Source organism: Prunus persica, chromosome G6, assembly GCF_000346465.2.
Source record: "Prunus persica cultivar Lovell chromosome G6, Prunus_persica_NCBIv2, whole genome shotgun sequence".
Classification (NCBI taxonomy): Eukaryota; Viridiplantae; Streptophyta; class Magnoliopsida; order Rosales; family Rosaceae; genus Prunus; species Prunus persica.
In genome coordinates, this window is record NC_034014.1 from 8370257 (window position 1) to 8388229 (window position 17973).

Below are 17973 nucleotides of genomic sequence, written 5' to 3' on the forward strand. Positions count from 1 at the left end.
CGTCCACGTTCGTAATTTCTCCTGAATGTTAACCAATAGGATCTCGAAACGTGTCCTTCATGTTTAGACTCATCTTAATTGTAATTTCATTTTATATCAGCACAGTACACTTGTTCACTTTTCCTTTTTACGTGTAAAAATAGGCAGCGAGTATCCGATTCTTCATATCACGTGCCCGCGCACAATCTTGTGGGGTCCGCATGAGCCCAAATCGTCCGGGCAAGGCGATGTTTTGCAAATGACCGGGGCTGTACGGACGTGGGTCCCGCCACGATGGTGGATAAATTCGTCTCGAGGTCATTTTAGATGGAACCAAATAATCCGGTGCGTCAGACCAAAAAAAAATAAAAAAATCCGGTGCGAGGGGGTCCAGGAAAACAACACCAAATATATCATCGGACGGCAGGAAATGTCGTTTCAAATTCAATGATATACGCAAATCACCTTTTTTTTTTTTTTTTTTCCAGGAATATTTATCAGGTCACCGGTGCTTTGATTAAGTTTTGTAATTATAGGTTTTTTTTTTTTGGTGATAATTAATCATGATGATAAACACATTAAATGAAAATGAATAATGTCCAATCATTGATATAAAAAACTGGCGGAATGACTGTACAAAAAAAGAAAAGAATAAATAAGGAATGCATTTACTTGAAAGAAAGAATGACTCCTTGCATTCTATTTAAGAATAAAGATAAATCTGATTGTATTTAAAAGATAACAAAAAAATCATCCAAAATTCGAATATAAGTGACAGAGACAATAACGACGTAAAGGGTTTTATTTTCTATTTCTAGTCGTATTGTAACCCATGTTGTATAAAGAGGAACTTTAAAGTTAGGTTAAATAATATAGAATACAATGGGCACTAAATTGGGTTTCCTACCCAAATATTAAAAATTTAAAAGTAATCACAAGACGAGGACAAAATGTTTGGTTTGGTGTATGGTAAACCCACTCCGCACTGCCATGCCGCCATGCAGTGAAATTGGTCTGCGCTCAGAGTTCAAATGCCTCCTTTTGTCAAAACAGTTGGGTCCCACAAGTTTCGGATTTTATCCACGACATGCTAGCTCACGATGCTTATATGCAAACACCATTTTTCAAATTTTGTTTCCAGAATTTTCAAATAATTTCTTCTTCTTTTTTTTTCTTTTTTCTTTTTTCTGCTTTTTCCGATTCTCTTTTCCCCTCTGCACAGTTCAGTTTTTTCTTTTACGTGTAAAACAGACAGAAAGCGTCTGGTCCCAAAGGCTGTACGGACGAAGATCCCCACGCAAAGAATAAAATGAAGAAGCTCCTGTTATATAGCTCATATTTTTGGATACGATACCAAATGTGCAACAACGACGAAAGCAAAGGCAAGGTGTAAACCGTAAAAAGCATCTGCTACTGCCGCCAGATGTAGTGCGACGACATGATCGCGGCTGGGATCGTCGTCGTTGCGGGATTTGTGGGGCCGGCGAAGCAAGCAGCTTACGGCCTACGAGGTTTCAGTGGTCCTTTACGTTTGGAATGATTTCCTACCGACGTTTCGTTTTTTAATCGAAAATCGTTTCAATTGCCAACGTCGCTACAAGTATTTATTTGTTACAGCTATCTCTGCCATAAAGTTAACGTAATTATGAGTTGATTATATCATTTCTTTTTTACATCAGGTAAATATATAGATATTCACAAATATAAATAATAAAAAACTGAAAATAAAGAAAAATGTGGGTGGAGTGGAGTGGGGAGTAAAAAGAGGAATGTGGATGGAATGAGGGAGTAACTTTCTCTATATAATTACTCAGGTGTACTTTTTTTTAAGGGTTAAGTACCTTTTTTATCACTAGATTTTGCATGAAAATTCAATTTGATCAATGGGAAAAATTGCAGTCCTTTAGCACTTTGATTAATCAAGGATATTTTTTGAGGTTTTGAACGTATTATGATTCTTTGCATTTTGTTATATATATAGATAGATACATGTTGTATTTTTACATAATAATAAAAGTTAATCATAATCAACACATAAATTCATAGGGTTATTTACTCAAATAGTCCTCAAACTTATACCAAATTTACATTTTGGTCTCTTAACTAAATTATTCGTTCAAATAGTCCGTCAACTCTATATTATTCAGTCCATTAGTCCACTGTTACATTTTGTCAATATTTATGTTAAATATGAGGGCAAAATTGGTCATTTTATACATTGAAAATAAATAAATACTGAAAAATGAAATAAAAAGCTCTCTCTCTTTCCCGCCAAACCCAGCCACTCCTTGGTGATTGGTTAGTTTTTTGTGCAATGTGTTTCATGTTTTGTCATTTTTAGCGTATTTTCTTATGTTTTTGTTTCCTACTTCGAGTTGTATTGTAACCCAAGTCATTTAAGGTATAAATAGGACTTGGCGCTAGGGTAAACCATCTAGAAGACAATGAGGCATCACATTAGGTTTGAGTAAGGGTGTAAGAGAAATAAAGAGCTGGGGTTTTGCATAAGAGGGTTTGATTCTAAACCAAAGTTGTTCCTATTTGTCATAGTTCATTGATAATAAGGTCTTGAGTGTGTGTTAAGTACAACATGGACTTCATATCGTAAATTGAATAATAAATTAGAAAACTTATATCGAACTATTGAAAATGAAGAGAACTTTGAGAGCGAGATGACATTATCACTGAATGGCTAATGGATTTCACATTTTGGTATTAAAAATTAATATAGGCAGTTTGTTGCGTTATGTGGTTTCCAAATAAACAAAACCAGACAAAAGTGCTCAGACTGGTTTGGTTTCACTGGTGTGAACAGATTAAGCGATTTCTTATCCACCTACCTCAAAATTTATTACGAGTTTATTTACCCTCTCTGTCAGGCGATTGATAGACACGCGCGCAATAGGTTCATACACCATTATCTTAAATTGGTATTACATATTGTTTAGGTTAAAAACCTTAAAAAGTAAATAAAAATCTAATTTCACATATGTCATTATTATATTACGAAAAACAAATATTTATAATTTGTCAAGAAATGCAATTCCTTCCCATAAACCTAGGTAAAAAGAGTTAACCTAAAAAAATGAAATCCTAATTATAAATTCGAGATTTAAGTCATCCACATAAATATTAGAAAAATATGAGTACGCACTTGCAACCCTCTCTATGCATTTCTCAACTAAAATATAACAGTTCGTCTCTCTACTTATCTTAAAAGCTAAACAGACAATACATAAAAATTTTCTTTTGCCGGAAAAATGTTAAAATCAGTAGCACCATTTTCAAAGTAAGTTTAACAGAATTTATGACGAGGCTTTTATTATTATTAGCAGCCAAAGCGTCTTCACTCCCAATAAAACAATGCTCGAACATTTGCCTAATAACACGGTGGGTCCTCTCTAAGCATGGTCTGGGAAATGTGGGGAGGGCGTAATCGGCATTTCCTAAACGAGAAATTGCCGTCTTCATCCCACGCCTTACCTTGCACGTCTTCGTTTTCTTTGCTATATAATAACATGCATACATACACCCACTCTCCCTCTCACACTAAAGTTCTCTCTTCACTTCACCCCACAACCCCACTCTCTCTCACCTCTTTTTCTCTCTCTAGAATCCAGAACGACAAGAGACTCGATGTCTCAACGTGGCCGAGGCCGAGGCCGCCATTACGACCAGTCGTCTGGCTCCGACGCCCCGTCGTTTCATCGCGGCGGAGGTGGCGGAAGACGCGGTAGAGGACGAGACGGCGGTGTTCCACCGTCGTTTCCGTCCGAATCGGGTCCCAGCCAGCGCGGCCGAGGTAGAGCTGGCGGTTCTGGCGTCGTCGCTCCGGCGCCGTCTCAAACTCACGCTCCTCAACCGCCGGCTCAAGCTTACGCTCCTCCTCCGCCGGCTCAAGCTTACGCTCCTCCTCCGCCGGCTCAAGCTTACGCTCCTCCTCCGCCGGCTACGGTTCAGGCTTCGTCCAGTTCGGCTTCTCCGTCTCCGCTGATAGCTGAGATGGAGCAGAAGCTAACATTGACGACACCTCCACCGTCGTCGTCCAAGGCCGTTAGACTTCCGGGGAGGCCAGGATTTGGGACGCTTGGGACCCGGATTCAAGTGAGGGCCAACCACTTCTTGGTGGAGGTTAAGGAGAGAGATCTCCATCACTACGATGTAAGCCTCTTTGTTATTAATTTCTATTTGCTTTTTGATAAGTTTTCCCTTTTAATATTTCTGAGTTTATCTCCCTCATGTCCATTTTGGACTCTCCCTTGTTGTTTTGCATATGCTTTTATTTTTTCGATATATTTTGTTTATTCCTTTTTGTTTCTGTAAAAGTTATTTTATATTTCCATTTAAATTTTGCTCTGCTGTAGTTGTCAGCTTGACCGAGAATGGTGTTTTGGGACCCAAAATTTGTTTGATGTTCTCAAAACTTTCTTTCGGAAGCAAAATACCGACTAGCAAACAACTATTTCATATTTTTCTACAAAATTTCTTTCACATTCCCCTTTTTTTCTCCACTGTTGTAAATTTGACTCGTAAAGGTGTTTTGATGTTTCGTAGACGACTTTTCTTAGTCAAAATACCGAATAGCAAACAAAAGCTAATCCAGAACCTTCTTTTCCGGTAAATTGTTTGTTATATTTTCTTTTTGTTTTAAATTGAACGGAAATGTGTTTTAGAAATATTTTTATATTTGAATGTTACTGAAACGTTTGTTTGTTTCAAATTTCTTTCATATTTCCTCTACTTTACTCTTGTGCTTTAGGAGGTTTTTTTTAATCTTCCCGTACCACATTTCTGAGTCAGATTACTGAATATCAAAACACCTTTCATCGGAAGTGTCTTGAAATAGGTTGCTATTCAGTATTTTGACTCAGAAAGGTGTCGTGGGAATATCGGAAATGTTTTGGTATTTTCTGAGTGACAGTAGTAAGAAACTTTGTTTTAGAGACAGTTCTTTTCATCTCCAGAAAACTCAAATTGTTTTGAGAGTTGATGTTCTGGCTTATTTTTTTGGTCCGTTTCACAAGATTATTATTTGTTCTCTGTTTTGTGGTTATGGGTGGGGTTGTCTTGACAATTTCATTTGGTGGCTTTAGGTGTCAATTACCCCTGAAATTACTTCGAAAAAGACCAACAGAGATGTGATTAAACAGCTTGTTCATCTGTACAAAGATTCACACTTGGGAAGGAGAACCCCAGCTTATGATGGTATGAAAAGCATTTACACAGCAGGGCCATTGCCATTTGTCTCTAAAGAGTTTGTGGTCAAGTTGGGTGAGAGAGATGGTCGTGATGGGTCTTCTGGTTCCAAAAGGTATTTTCGGATGAGAGTTTAGTGTGTTGTGTTTGTTGCCTTTTTGGATTTTTTATAGTTGCCTGTTCTCTGAATATTTTTATGTTGTGTTTGAATGACTTACAGAAAGGACAGGGAGTTTAAGGTGGCTGTAAAATTGGCCAACAAACCCGACCTTCATCAGTTACAACAGTTCTTAAACAGCAGGCAACATGAGTCACCTCAAGAGGCCATACAAGTTCTTGATGTTGTTCTTAGGGCCGCACCATCTGACAAGTATTAGTCTCCCTTTGGTAGAAAGAGCATATGATTTCTTATATCCTTGCATTTCCTAACTTGTGATAGTTTGAATGTTGTATTTTCTATCATAGGTACACTGTCATTGGGAGGTCTTTCTTTGCCACTGAGCTTGGGCCGAAAGGAGAACTTGGTGATGGTCTCGAATATTGGAGAGGATTTTACCAGAGTTTAAGGCCAACACAGTTTGGGCTTTCCCTGAATATAGGTTTTGCATTCACATAATTGCCGCTGTTTTGAGAATCATGCTAAGCCAAGTAACAAAAATGCCTTGCCTAATACTTTAATTCATATGTTGCAGATGTATCAGCCAGATCTTTTTATGAACCCATTCTGGTGACAGAATTTGTTAAAAAACATTTTAACTACAGGGATCTGTCAAGGCCTTTGTTTGATCGTGATCGTTTGAAGGTATTCACAATTCCCTTTGTGTCCGTTGTATGATGTTTTTCAAGGCAAATTGCGAAGAAGTAGAGTAATATAAATAAGAGACACAGACACTCTGTTAATTGAACAGTTTTCAAATTATTTTCTATTTTTCTGAACAAGTAAAAGTTGGTCATAATATTTTTATGTGCAGCTGCTAGTATTTGGGCTCAATGGGTTGAGAAACTACATCTAATTTAGCATGCAAACAGTTGCTTATAATGCATTGTCTTCAAGGCCCCTTATTGCAATATTTTTATTGTGGTATTCTTCTACTTCCAGGTGAAAAAAGCCTTGAAGGGGGTTAAGGTTGCACTTGCTTACAGGGATAATAGGAGTTATAGGATCACTGGAGTGTCCACAGAACCACTGAGCCAATTAACGTGAGTCTTGTAATAATTTATGCTTGTAGTTTGCATGTGTATATTTAAATATGTACAGCTTGATAAATAGCTTAATATTCAACTTTGCAATTTAGGTTTACTTTAGAAGACAACATAACCAGAACTTCAGTAGTTCAATATTATCGTGAGAAATACAATATTGTACTAAGAAATGTGGCTATGCCTGCTTTACAAGCTGGGAGCGATTCGAATCCTGTTTATTTACCTATGGAGGTACCTTTCTTGATCTTTTAAGCATTTATTTTCCAGTTTGATTATCTTCTAAGCATGGTACTAGTATTTAGGACATGATTGATTTATTTTCCTTTCTGGCAGCTTTGTTCAATCGTTGCCGGGCAACGATACTCGAGGAAGCTCAATGAAAGACAAGTCACAGCCTTACTAAGAGCGACTTGTCAACGTCCTCATGAGCGGGAGAGGAACATAAAGCAGGTTTAGCTGTGCTTTTTTTTTCCTTTTTCTTGACAATGAATGTATTTCTTTTCTTAATCTACATTGAGTTTTTATCTTGTTTCTTGGAATCATGTTAGTGCATTTATGCAGATGGTTAAGCAAAGTAATTTTAATGGAGATCAACTGATCAAAGATGAATTTGGGATGCAAGTAAGAGAAGATATGGCTTTAGTTGATGCTCGAGTTTTGCCTCCTCCATTGGTAATGATTTGTCTCCATTTTTATTCAGGCACTATAAGTGTCATTGAACTTGTTTTCCTACTAATGTTTGTATTGAATGGCACAGCTAAAATACCATGACCAAGGTCGTGAAACGAAGGAAACTCCACGGATGGGGCAATGGAACATGATTAATAAGGTGAGATAGTGGGTTTTTTATTCCTTAGATGAAGCTGCTGGTGAATTGTGCATCTGTCGAACTTTATGCCTAGGTGTTATAACTTCTGTGATGTGTTTTTTTTTTTTTTAAATTGTCAAATCTTCAGTTTGGGTTTGATGGTAAGAAATCAAAGATTTCTGGAAAGTGGTTTTGTAGCATTACGAGGAATTCATATAAGATATGTTAATTTAGATCGTAAATATTTAAAATAACGTGTTGCTGGATGTTCTTTGATTGTGGGGCTGCATCAAAATGTAAAGAAGTTTTTGTTACTCACTTTTTCTTCATTGTATGCTGGTTTTGTAGAAAATGGTAAATGGTGGAAAAGTGGATTTCTGGGCATTTGTCAATTTCTCGGGATTGAGACAAGATTTTAACTCCCGATTCTGTGAGGATTTGGTGAATATGTGCATTAGCAAGGGCGTGGTATGACTTTAATTCTTATTTCTTTCCATTCCTGCCTTGAAATATTTGTTTGTCGATTTTCTAACGATATTATCTTCCTAGGATTTCCATACCCAACCTTTAGTTCCCATAGGATCAGCCAATCCTAGGCAGATTGAGAAGGTGCTCATAGATATTCATAGGGAGTCTACTCAGACACTTGAAGAAATTGGTCATAAGGGGAAGCATCTTCAATTGTTGATTATCATTTTGCCTGATGTCACTGGTTCTTATGGTGAGAATCAAACCAGGACCAAAACCCTGTCTTTACTTGCAAGAAAACTTATTTTTTTATATATGATTTCTTATATCCCTTTTTTTTTAATAGGGATGGTTAAGCGAATATGTGAAACTGAGCTTGGAATTGTGTCTCAGTGCTGTCAGCCTAGGGCAGCATCCAAGCTTAGTAAACAATATCTTGAAAATTTAGCCCTTAAGATAAATGTGAAGGTTTGTTCTTTATCTTTTGTGTTTCATGTTTCTCACTGTTTTCTTTGGGCATGCAAATTTTGACACATGGAATTTTATAATTTTGTAGGTTGGTGGAAGAAATACTGTTCTAAATGATGCCATTTTCCGGAGGATTCCTCTGGTTACTGATATCCCCACAATTATCATTGGTGCGGATGTTACTCATCCACAGCCTGGGGAGGACAGTAGCCCGTCAATTGCAGCGGTAAGTTCTGTACTCAACTCTACTTTTTATGAAGACTTGTTGGTGTGTTAACCTGTTATTTTATTCCAACAGGTCGTGGCCTCCATGGATTGGCCAGAGGTCAGTAAGTACCGAGGAATTGTTTCTGCACAGGCTCACCGGGAGGAAATAATCCAAGATCTGTATAGTTTATATCAGGATCCTCAGAAGGGTTCAGTTCACGGAGGAATGATCAGGTATATATCAGGAAATAATCACATCCACCTTTTAACTGGCTGATAGTGAGGACATTTTCTTATCATGCTTATTGTCATTATGTTAGGGAGCATTTCAGAGCATTTCGAAGATCAACTGGCCGAAAACCAGAGAGAATTATCTTCTACAGGTAAATTGTGCATATGTTGAACTTCAATGCATGTGTCTAAACTTCTGTAATGTATGTGTGTGTGTGTGTTTTTTTTTCTTTTCCCTTTCATGGGTGTGAAATCTTCAATATGTGTTTAAGGGTAACAAAAGCAAGATTTCTGCAATTGAAGTGGTTTTGCAGCATTATGAGGAAATTCATATTGACATGTTAACTTTATAGTGTAAATATTTAAAATAATGTGTTTACTGGTTCAGTGATATCTATGTGATGCGGCATCTGAAGTTTAATATTTATTTTGATGTTTTTTTGACAGAGATGGAGTTAGTGAAGGTCAGTTTAGTCAAGTTCTGCTCTATGAAATGGATGCTATAAGAAAGGTATGTTGATTACTAGAATTCTACTATCATTTGTGGGGTTGGGTAGGTTGATTGAAATTAGACTTTAGAACATAATAGAATAACAAATTCTTGAGAAGGGTGACTTTATTTAATATGTTTCACTATTTTTCCAGGCTTGTGCTTCCTTGGAGGAAGGATATCTGCCACCAGTTACTTTTGTAGTGGTGCAGAAAAGACATCATACTCGCCTGTTCCCTGCTGATCATAACAGACGTGATCAAATGGATAGGAGTGGCAATATTCAACCAGGTTTCAAATATTTTTGGTTCATTGTCATCAAATAAATATGATCTTTTTTCCTCTTGGAGCACTAATTTTTTTATCTTGTCTAGGCACTGTTGTTGACACCAAGATTTGCCACCCTACAGAGTTTGATTTTTTTCTCAACAGTCATGCCGGAATTCAGGTACTTTGTGTTGTTGACTTAAACATGCTACTTGCATTTTGGTTGTAGGTTCCTTGACCGGTTTTGAGGATTTATTTTGGTCCCATGCTATTTTGAATTTTTAAATCTTCTGTTTTGGTATATAATTTCAACCGTCTTGTCTATTATGTGTGTAGGGTACTAGCCGGCCAGCGCACTACCATGTGCTGTTTGACGAGAACAGGTTCACTGCTGATCAATTGCAAAGTCTAACGAATAATTTATGCTACACGTGAGTTTACAATGATTTCAATTCTTGTTTTGGTTTGCACTTGTGTTGCGCATTTTGAAAATAGTATTTTGTTTGTTGACTTTACAAGTTTATGCTTTGTCAGGTATGCAAGGTGCACCCGCTCGGTTTCAATAGGTACAAACTTGTGTTAATTTTTTTGTTGTTCTTTTTCATTTTCTGGAGCATATGCTTTTGCCTATTGCTCTCCACTGGTGTTTATGATGATTTTATGTGCAGTTCCGCCTGCTTATTATGCTCATCTTGCTGCATTCCGAGCACGATATTACATTGAGGGAGAATATTCCGATGTAGCCTCTACAACAGCAGGTTCAACAAGTGCGAGCGGAGGCGGCGGCATTCGAGCCCTTCCTCAGATCAAAGAAAATGTGAAGGATGTCATGTTTTACTGCTGATTTGGGAGAGAATACTTTTTGGGGTGGTAAAGCTGGTGTGCTGCTTTTGGGCGATTGCGTTTTGTTAGGCCCCTTTTTGGTATATGACATCTTTACAGACACAGTGAATATGGTTTCCTTGTAACTATGATGGCCCTGTGATTTTGTGGATCAGGGCCTTTTGTCCTTACTTTTTTGGAGCTGCTGGATATGACTCGGTTTCAATAGATACAACCACCAATTTCTGTAATTGGATATGACTTTTGTTCATATTTTAATAGGCGAGAAGACGTTTTTGGGATTTTGAGAATTGAGTTATATACCAGTGGCTTTTTTAAGCGCATTTGGCTAAACCCAATCCAATCGTATGAATTGGATCTTAGTAGATTTTGTAATTTTTGAGAAGTTAAAAGCCTTTTTGTTATATTGTAAATGGGCTTTGAGTGTGTTTAAAGTTTATTTCATATATATTTTTATTTTTATAATTTGGATTCCTATATTGGGTATAATAGTGAATCTCCTTTAAATTTAATTCCAAAATAACTCTTTTTAGGTAGAAGTACTTGTACTTTATTGAAGAATTTCAGATCAATCTCATTGAGAATTGGTCATTTGGTGCATTGACCTCTTTCTAATTTTAAAAATAATATAACAAAAATTTCACACAAAAAAAAAGTCCCTTGAACATACGCCTAGTGTGTAAGCCCAAGACCTTGCACATTCACAAGAAAAGAAAGTCTCATCCCATGCACACACGCATAATGACATTTTCACCCAAACCAATTACTTAGTAGTTTGGTCACGGTCCTTGTATGGGAGAAGGGCAAAATCGTCAACAGATTGAAAATCTGGCCTTTCCTTTGCTATAAATTCAAACGCTGCCTTTCATTCCAAATCTCACCTCTTTCCTTCTTCCTCCGGTTTTTCTCTCCCAACTAAAAACATCAAGCCGCGGTAGACGAAGAGCCTGATGTTCTGTGATTACTCCGACTCCCGCTCAATCTCATGCTCTTCCACTGTGCACTGCATGGCTTCCTTCCGGTGTTGGAGCCTAAGGTTGAGCCGGAAATCGGAGTAATTGGAATCTCTTTCAATGGAGTTCTATACATAAAATAGTTGGTCAACTCTCTGAGTGTGAGTGTTTGGATAAAGAGTTTCAAACATATATAATTTGTTCGACTTATCTATTAGGTTGATGGGATTCAATCTTGTGCACATATATAATCACGTCCTAGTGTTATAATTTCTGTTAAATTATTATCCCACATTTTCTATACATCTCTCTCTCTCTCTCTCTCTCTCTCTCTCTCTCTCTCTCTCTCTCTCTCTCTCTCTGTGATCTTATTATGGAGTTTAGAATTATGCCTCACTTTGTGCCTTGTGCATTTTGTTTGCTTAGGGATTTGGTTGGTGCGGCTATTGTTTAGGCCTTATGCTAAGTTTGGATCAATAAATGTTAATGGTATTACCGTGCCTTATACTCTTTCCGACTAATTCAAAAAAGAATAAAGTCCAGCTCTCTCCAATCCTTGAAAGAGCTTGGCTGAGCTCATAGACCCCCGTATCACCGAAACGTAACCGAGAGCACGCACACGGAGGAGACCAACCTATAAATACCGACTGAACTTATTAAATTGTAACAATCCAACATATATTGTCTTACAAATCCCCCGTTTAGAAGAGTGAGATTCGTAAAGACTGGTTTTGACTCAATATCAATCCAAACAAATCCAATCCAGGTGAACCACTGAACCACTTTAAGTCCCATGGAAGTTTCCATTTCCAATTTGCCAAGCCGGCTACTCTCTTAGGATTTTAAAGTCCCTCTAATTCCATGTTGAAGTTACAGCCCAATTAATACACGACACAAAGCAAGTTTTGTATAAACTAATATCCCATTAAACCAATTACATGTAAATGTAATTTACAACGTGTTAACAGGGCAATGTGTAATTCTACTCGAACTCGGAAAACTCAGAAAGAGAGAACCCGCAAACCTATTGCAACTGAACAGCCAAAGGGGGTTATGAAAATTATAGCATTAAGTCTTGCCGGTTGCTATAAATATAAACCAGCAAGAGACTACATATACAATGGAAAAAAAAAAATGGAAAAAAAGAAAGAATGGTAGCCCCATATATCTTCAAGTGTATGCTATAAAAACAGGAAGTTTCCTTGCAGAGAAATGATGAGCACAAGAAAAGCCACTATGCTTGCCGGTATCAGATCGTAGGGATCGAGATGCAATGAACTGCTGTCACTTATCTGTCCTGCATTGACATATTCACTTTTTCCAGTTCTACTTGTTGCAGAGACGTTAACGGACATTGAACCTAAAACGATAATGCACCGTATCAAAGTTTAGTGTTAGCATAATCTAAAAGCTTGGACAGTGGATAGCAGACAACCAATGATTGCATAAAATTGCTTTCCAGCAGGATTACTGAAACTTACAGTCATAGTTAGCCCATCCAATTCGTTGACCACCCAAATCATAAACAATGATTTTGTCTTTTAGCACAAGGTCTGGCAAAAGGAAGATCGAAATAATGTTAATGTTTATGCATAAATAAGGGCAAGGATTTTAGGGTGGAGAAAGCGGGAGAAAAAGAGAGAGAGTTGTACCAAATATGATGATAGCATAGGTGAAAAGAATGTATTAAAAATTCTCATGCACAATGATTTCTACTCTAATGTATGTCCACTGACAAAGCTCATAAGATAATGGAATATCAACCTTGAAAGGAACTGTCTAGAGCCTACAAAACTAATTAGTCAATACAAAGTTTCCAATTTGGCGTCTATACCTCCTAAAATCGTTATTCCTGAACCTTGAAGTTTCTGAAGGCCAATGCACCACCTTGCAGCACCACTCTGTAATAATAAAATTAGCCATCTCAGCTAAAGATTCAGACAGCAAGACTACAGTTGTACAAGGTGGTAAAGAAAGAATAAGCATGTATAATTAGAAAACCATTTCCCCTTTCCAATAAATACCAGTGCTAAACGCTCCGAGTGGGAGCAACCATTAATGCAGCAAGTAGTAAAGAAAAATTCGCAGGATGAATACTAAGGAATAGTCAAGGCAGACATATATGCAATTGTAGAATCAATCATAAGGCCTCTTCACTAGAAGAAGCAGATGCATTCACTCCAACTCAACAGCATTTTGTGTGAAAACAAAATGTCCAAGCAAGTGCTTAGAAACTGAAAATAACTAAACAGAAAACTTACAATAGATCCCTGCTGTATAAGGTAGTCCTGAGGTCTCAGAATCATGGCTGTGCCACCAGCAAAGTTTAAACTAACTTGAGGAAATATATCACTGACACTGAACAACAAATAAGCATACATTTTAGAGTAAAATCACTGCAAAAGAGAAAGCACTGAAGGAAGAAAGAATGGAGAAAACAAATCCAGAAAGTTAACCTGGAGGTAATTAAATAACACTGGTTTCCGTTTGAAACAACAGGGTGCACGGATTGTGAAACAGAAGCAGTAACCTGCACAATAAGAAAAAAATATATAATTCAAGATACTTCTAACTTATGCTTACCCAAATTTTCTGAAATTTAAAACTCAGTCTCATCACCAGAAAGGTTGACTAGATAAACATGTCAAAGAGCATTAAGATTTCATTTATTTCACTTGAAGCATCAGAATTATGGTCTAAACAGACTAATTATGACTAGGAAATCACACAAGTCATAACTAAGACTTACAGCACTGATAAAAGGATCATAAGCTTCAGATGCAAGGTATGCCAAAGTTGTACCAGAATCAACTATGGTTCCTCGATTACTTGATGTTGCAAACACTGATGGATCAATTTGTAATATTTGCCCATTGACAGAAATGCTCTGCAGATTCAAATTATAATGAGGCCTGAAATATTTAATGTCCAAATGATAGTCAAAAACAAAGCAGTGAGGTTTATATGATCTAAATCTCATGGATTCTAGTAGAAAACAAAACCAAAATAAAAATTTCCTAACATTGAACCTATTTGAATTGAACTACAAGTTAATAAGTTTGCAGAGAAGTATTATGTCCAATGACTAGTTAACTTATCAAGGATTCCAAATGGTCAAGTGACCTTCCATTTTAATGTCACACTCAAGGCTCTTTCTTTTCATACCAAAATAATCTTCTGAAGGTAGTTTCTTTGTGTTTCCATAATTGTTAGGTTTCAGTTGAACTACAATTTACTATAACAGGGGGATTTACATTTGATTCCTTGACGATAGTGAAAATAACAGAAGGCCAGAAAATAGTATTGGGTTCAGGGTAACATTGTAAGATGTGCAGTGTAATCATAATATAAAGGAACGTACTGTGATGGGACGAGCGGGCTATAGACTATATTTGGTTCCACAATCTCGCCAATAACCAATATACCCCCACCACCATCATCTCCCCTCAAGCAGTGGGAGAAGACGTTTGGTGCTACTCCTTGTGAAGCCAATTGAGAGATGACAGACATACCCTGTTGGCCAAACCCAAAGATCCCATCAACTGCTCTATCTGACTTTGTCAAATCACCAGTCTGCAAGGTGCTACACCTGTTTTTACCATCCTAGAGAATGACTTTCAAGATTCAAGCAAAATGTACAAAGAGTATAAATCAATTATTTAACTTGGAAAGATTAGTTATAACTCACCCAAAGACAATGGAAGCTGAAGCATTTTGTGTTACAGAACCCTCAAGAATCGTCTCAAGGTGCAACAAGTCTGATACATAATAGCCTGATGTCCCACTGCCATCTCCATACTGGAATGTGTATGAACACTGGTTACTCTGAGTGGAACAACCCGAATCTGATGATTGAATGCCAAGACTGCATCTTCGATCCGAACAAGAAATGAATTGTGATGTTGATGAGCTTTGAGGATCAAACAAATTGAGCTCAATCTGTAAGAATTACAAGCAACCCTTTTGAAAATTGTAGCAACACATGGCTCCTAAGCTTTCACAAACTCAGAGAGACTGAAACTATAAATGGAATTTTGAGAGAAAGCAAATGTGATTTTACCTGGAGTCCACTTGTTTCAGGGCAACCGTTGCAGGAACCACAACTGACCCACAGAACATCACTTCCGGTATCAATCTGCACATAATAATCTCTCGGAGGAGATCCCAATTGCAGTTTTGTATAATAGAGCCTGTAAAAGAGGAACAAATCACAGGAAAGGCAACAGAATTAGTAAGAATCCTCCAAACGTTAAAATGATAGATACCCACTACTGCTGCAACAGTAAACTTGAAACTGAACAGAAGCCAAAGCAAATCCAAAGCTAGGAACTTGCAGAAAATGAGCATAAAATTTGTAGAAATTTTAAAGAAACAAATGAAGAAAGAAGAGATACTTAACAATCAATCACAGAAGGGAACTAATTACAAGCAAAGAACCCAATATAAAAACGGAAACCAGTATCCACAAAACCAAATCAAAACCCATATATCCTTCACAACCAAACAAGACAATTAAATGAAAAGAAGCCAGAAACACACAAATAAAAGAAAACTCATCTCACAAAACCATAAAAAATAAATAAATAAAAAGCACAGAAGGTGTCAAATTACCCAACGCGGAACGGATCGAAGGTTCCCCGAACAGGTAAATTAACGATACCATTAGAGGACTGAAGCATCCTTCCATGCCTGGCTCTGTCCCGAGCTCTGAGTTGACTCAACTCCACTCGGAGGCTATTAGGAAAAGCTCTCTCGAGGCTGAGGGCAGCCGGGAAACTACACAGCACCACAGCCGCCGACATCAGAATTGCGCCGGCGATTAGAATTCCGAAGGGAAAGCCCATTTTCGCGGGTCTGGGTCAGAATCAGACCAAAAAACCAATGACAACAATTATAGAAATAACAACAAAAGATTTAAAAGCTCAGAGCTTCCAAGAGCAGGCAAGGCTTGTGTTGTTTTCTTAAACACTAATGTAGATAGAGGCAAGTATCTCTGTTGTGGGTTTTGAAGAATAAGGAAAGACAAGAGTCTTCTTCTTCTTCAGAGGAAGAGAGAGAGATGGGAATTGAGGAAAGCCTGCAACAATAAGTTTCAAAATTGCGGCAATGGATTACGTTACCTTCCTTTATATTATAAATTTAATTTGTTTATCTTTTTACTTTTGCTTGATTAATTTTATTATTTAACTTTCATCGTTCTTTATTCTTTTACTTTTGAAAGTACAAATTTTTTAGTATGCGCTGTGACAAGTGGGATCTTCGATGCGGTTTCCTGTTTGGTGAGCTACAAAATCATGCGCGTAAGCCGTATGCACTTTGTCTTTCTTGCTTAATTCAGCCTGAGTTTTATGGATGCTGATTGTTATGGAAGAAGATGATCAAGTTAGTGACATCAGTAAGGGATGCCACCTAAACTATATATGTTTTGTTTTCATTTGTCACCTTGATGAATATTTTGTTGTAATGGCAGAAAAAACTGCATGCAATGTGGTCTCGATCTCTCTTTATATCACAAAGGGGAATTTCTCTTTTATCTATTTAGGTTGTTCCGTTTATTTTTCATACGTGACTCATTTGAGTTATGTTTTAACATCTAAAATATCGATACACAATTTGTTTGAAGAATCACAAGCGAAACACATGCAATTTTTCAGGTGAAAAAATCGATGAGTTTAATCATAGATGAAACATTGCAACAAGATTTTAGATGGTGGGAAAATAATAAGTTCGGACTTTTTCATTTTGTCACTCTACCACTATGTTTTGAATTAATTTAATTCCAATAAGTAAAGTCTGTATAACTATGTTTTGAATCAAGGCATTATTGAGTACGAAGAGTACAAGGAGTACAAACCATGAAAATGAAAAATTAATTAATTACTTAATAAATTGACTTTTTTTGCTGACCGTACGATTTCATTTTCTTCAACCTTTCTTGGGACATCCCTCCTCTGTGGTTGAAGAAGAGGAGGGGCCCCGAATGGCCTCTATTGCCTCCAAAAGAGCCGAAATCTTCCAATTCGACTATCTTTTTAAATGCCCATATAGCCCCTATCTTTGATTTCAGCTTTAGCAGAAACCAATGCACAATTATTTCTTCTTTTTAGCCAAAAGAAATGCACAATTATTTCACATTTCCCTTTACATGGTCGGTTTTCAAAGCTAAAGTAGTCCACGTTTAGCAGTCTCTCTTTTATTATATACTTGTCCAAAGCAAAGCAGGTTAACCTTTTTCTAAATGACTAATTTACCCCCATATACTTTTTGGTAAGGGTTATTGCTTTCTTCATTTTTCTTAATTTGAAAGCCATCCAATTCTGTTTTTCCAATACTTTTTTTTAATTATTGGTAAGGATTAGTTGATTATTAGATGATTATTAGATTCAATTAAATTTGAATTATATACTTTACAATCCAAATAAATCTTATCACTAAAATGAGTTGGGCTTTCATTAAACCCCTTCATAGTTGGTATAAACTCAAGATGGTTGCATATGTATCAAAAGTGTGATTATAAGATTATACGACAAACATGTACTTAGTCAAGTTAATTATAGAGCTGATGTTCTCTCTACCTAACACCTGAGTTCGAATCTCCCTCATTGTAGTTTAGATTAAATTAAGGAAGAATATCGCTTGTATAAAAAAATATAATCAAAATAAGAATTCCTGATAAATTTACAATTAAATAAGAAATATAATTGTGAAAAAAATAAATTAAAAAAAACATTGTTTTTCAATTGAATCGATTGAATGAGGTCAGATGAAGAAAGTAATTTGGAGTTGAAACACTCTTACTACTTTTATGCTTTATCAGCAGTGAGACACTTGGACATTTTACTTTGGTCGGCGACTTGGCA

The 17973-nt window shown here is 36.8% G+C and overlaps 2 protein-coding genes across 4 annotated transcripts; one reads left to right on the forward strand and one right to left on the reverse strand.

The window, feature by feature from the left end:
* On the forward strand, window positions 3513-10569 carry LOC18773073 (protein argonaute 5). Of its 3 annotated transcripts, none has more exons than XM_007206649.2 (22): window positions 3513-4140; window positions 5073-5290; window positions 5396-5545; window positions 5641-5774; window positions 5868-5977; window positions 6275-6375; window positions 6471-6609; window positions 6712-6828; window positions 6940-7050; window positions 7136-7207; window positions 7535-7654; window positions 7736-7907; window positions 8001-8122; window positions 8211-8348; window positions 8421-8563; window positions 8650-8712; window positions 9008-9071; window positions 9206-9341; window positions 9425-9498; window positions 9654-9748; window positions 9852-9883; window positions 9986-10569. In XM_007206649.2, exons 1-22 carry the CDS (start codon window positions 3616-3618, stop codon window positions 10159-10161), a joined length of 3012 nt encoding a protein of 1003 aa, XP_007206711.1. In that variant the 5' UTR covers window positions 3513-3615; the 3' UTR covers window positions 10162-10569. The 3 variants fall into 3 exon arrangements, with proteins under 3 accessions (XP_007206711.1, XP_020421792.1, XP_020421793.1); XM_020566204.1 differs by lacking the exon at window positions 3513-4140 and adding an exon at window positions 4732-4989; XM_020566203.1 differs by lacking the exons at window positions 7736-7907; window positions 8001-8122 and having other exon boundaries at window positions 3525-4140.
* LOC18773626 (aspartic proteinase-like protein 2) lies at window positions 11995-16217 on the reverse strand. Its single transcript, XM_007205041.2, has 10 exons — window positions 15725-16217; window positions 15174-15303; window positions 14802-15052; window positions 14475-14702; window positions 13863-14025; window positions 13570-13643; window positions 13375-13471; window positions 12948-13014; window positions 12595-12666; window positions 11995-12473 (listed from the first exon to the last, which is right to left on the reverse strand). The coding sequence occupies exons 1-10, from the start codon at window positions 15955-15957 to the stop codon at window positions 12295-12297; spliced, it is 1494 nt and encodes a 497-aa protein (XP_007205103.1). The 5' UTR covers window positions 15958-16217; the 3' UTR covers window positions 11995-12294.

Excerpts from the sequence above, each read along its gene's own strand:
- LOC18773626 (XM_007205041.2), bottom strand. The coding sequence starts at position 15,957 with ATGGGCTTTCCCTTCGGAATTCTAATCGCCGGCGCAATTCTGATGTCG. Across the intron at positions 15,304-15,724 it reads TTCGATCCGTTCCGCGTTGG|GCTCTATTATACAAAACTGC; the intron begins GTAATTTGACAC and ends CCTCTTTTACAG. Across the intron at positions 13,644-13,862 it reads ATGATCCTTTTATCAGTGCT|GTTACTGCTTCTGTTTCACA; the intron begins GTAAGTCTTAGT and ends CTTATTGTGCAG.
- LOC18773073 (XM_007206649.2), top strand. The coding sequence starts at position 3,616 with ATGTCTCAACGTGGCCGAGGCCGAGGCCGCCATTACGACCAGTCGTCT. Across the intron at positions 8,713-9,007 it reads GAGAGAATTATCTTCTACAG|AGATGGAGTTAGTGAAGGTC; the intron begins GTAAATTGTGCA and ends TTTTTTTGACAG. Across the intron at positions 9,499-9,653 it reads ACAGTCATGCCGGAATTCAG|GGTACTAGCCGGCCAGCGCA; the intron begins GTACTTTGTGTT and ends TTATGTGTGTAG.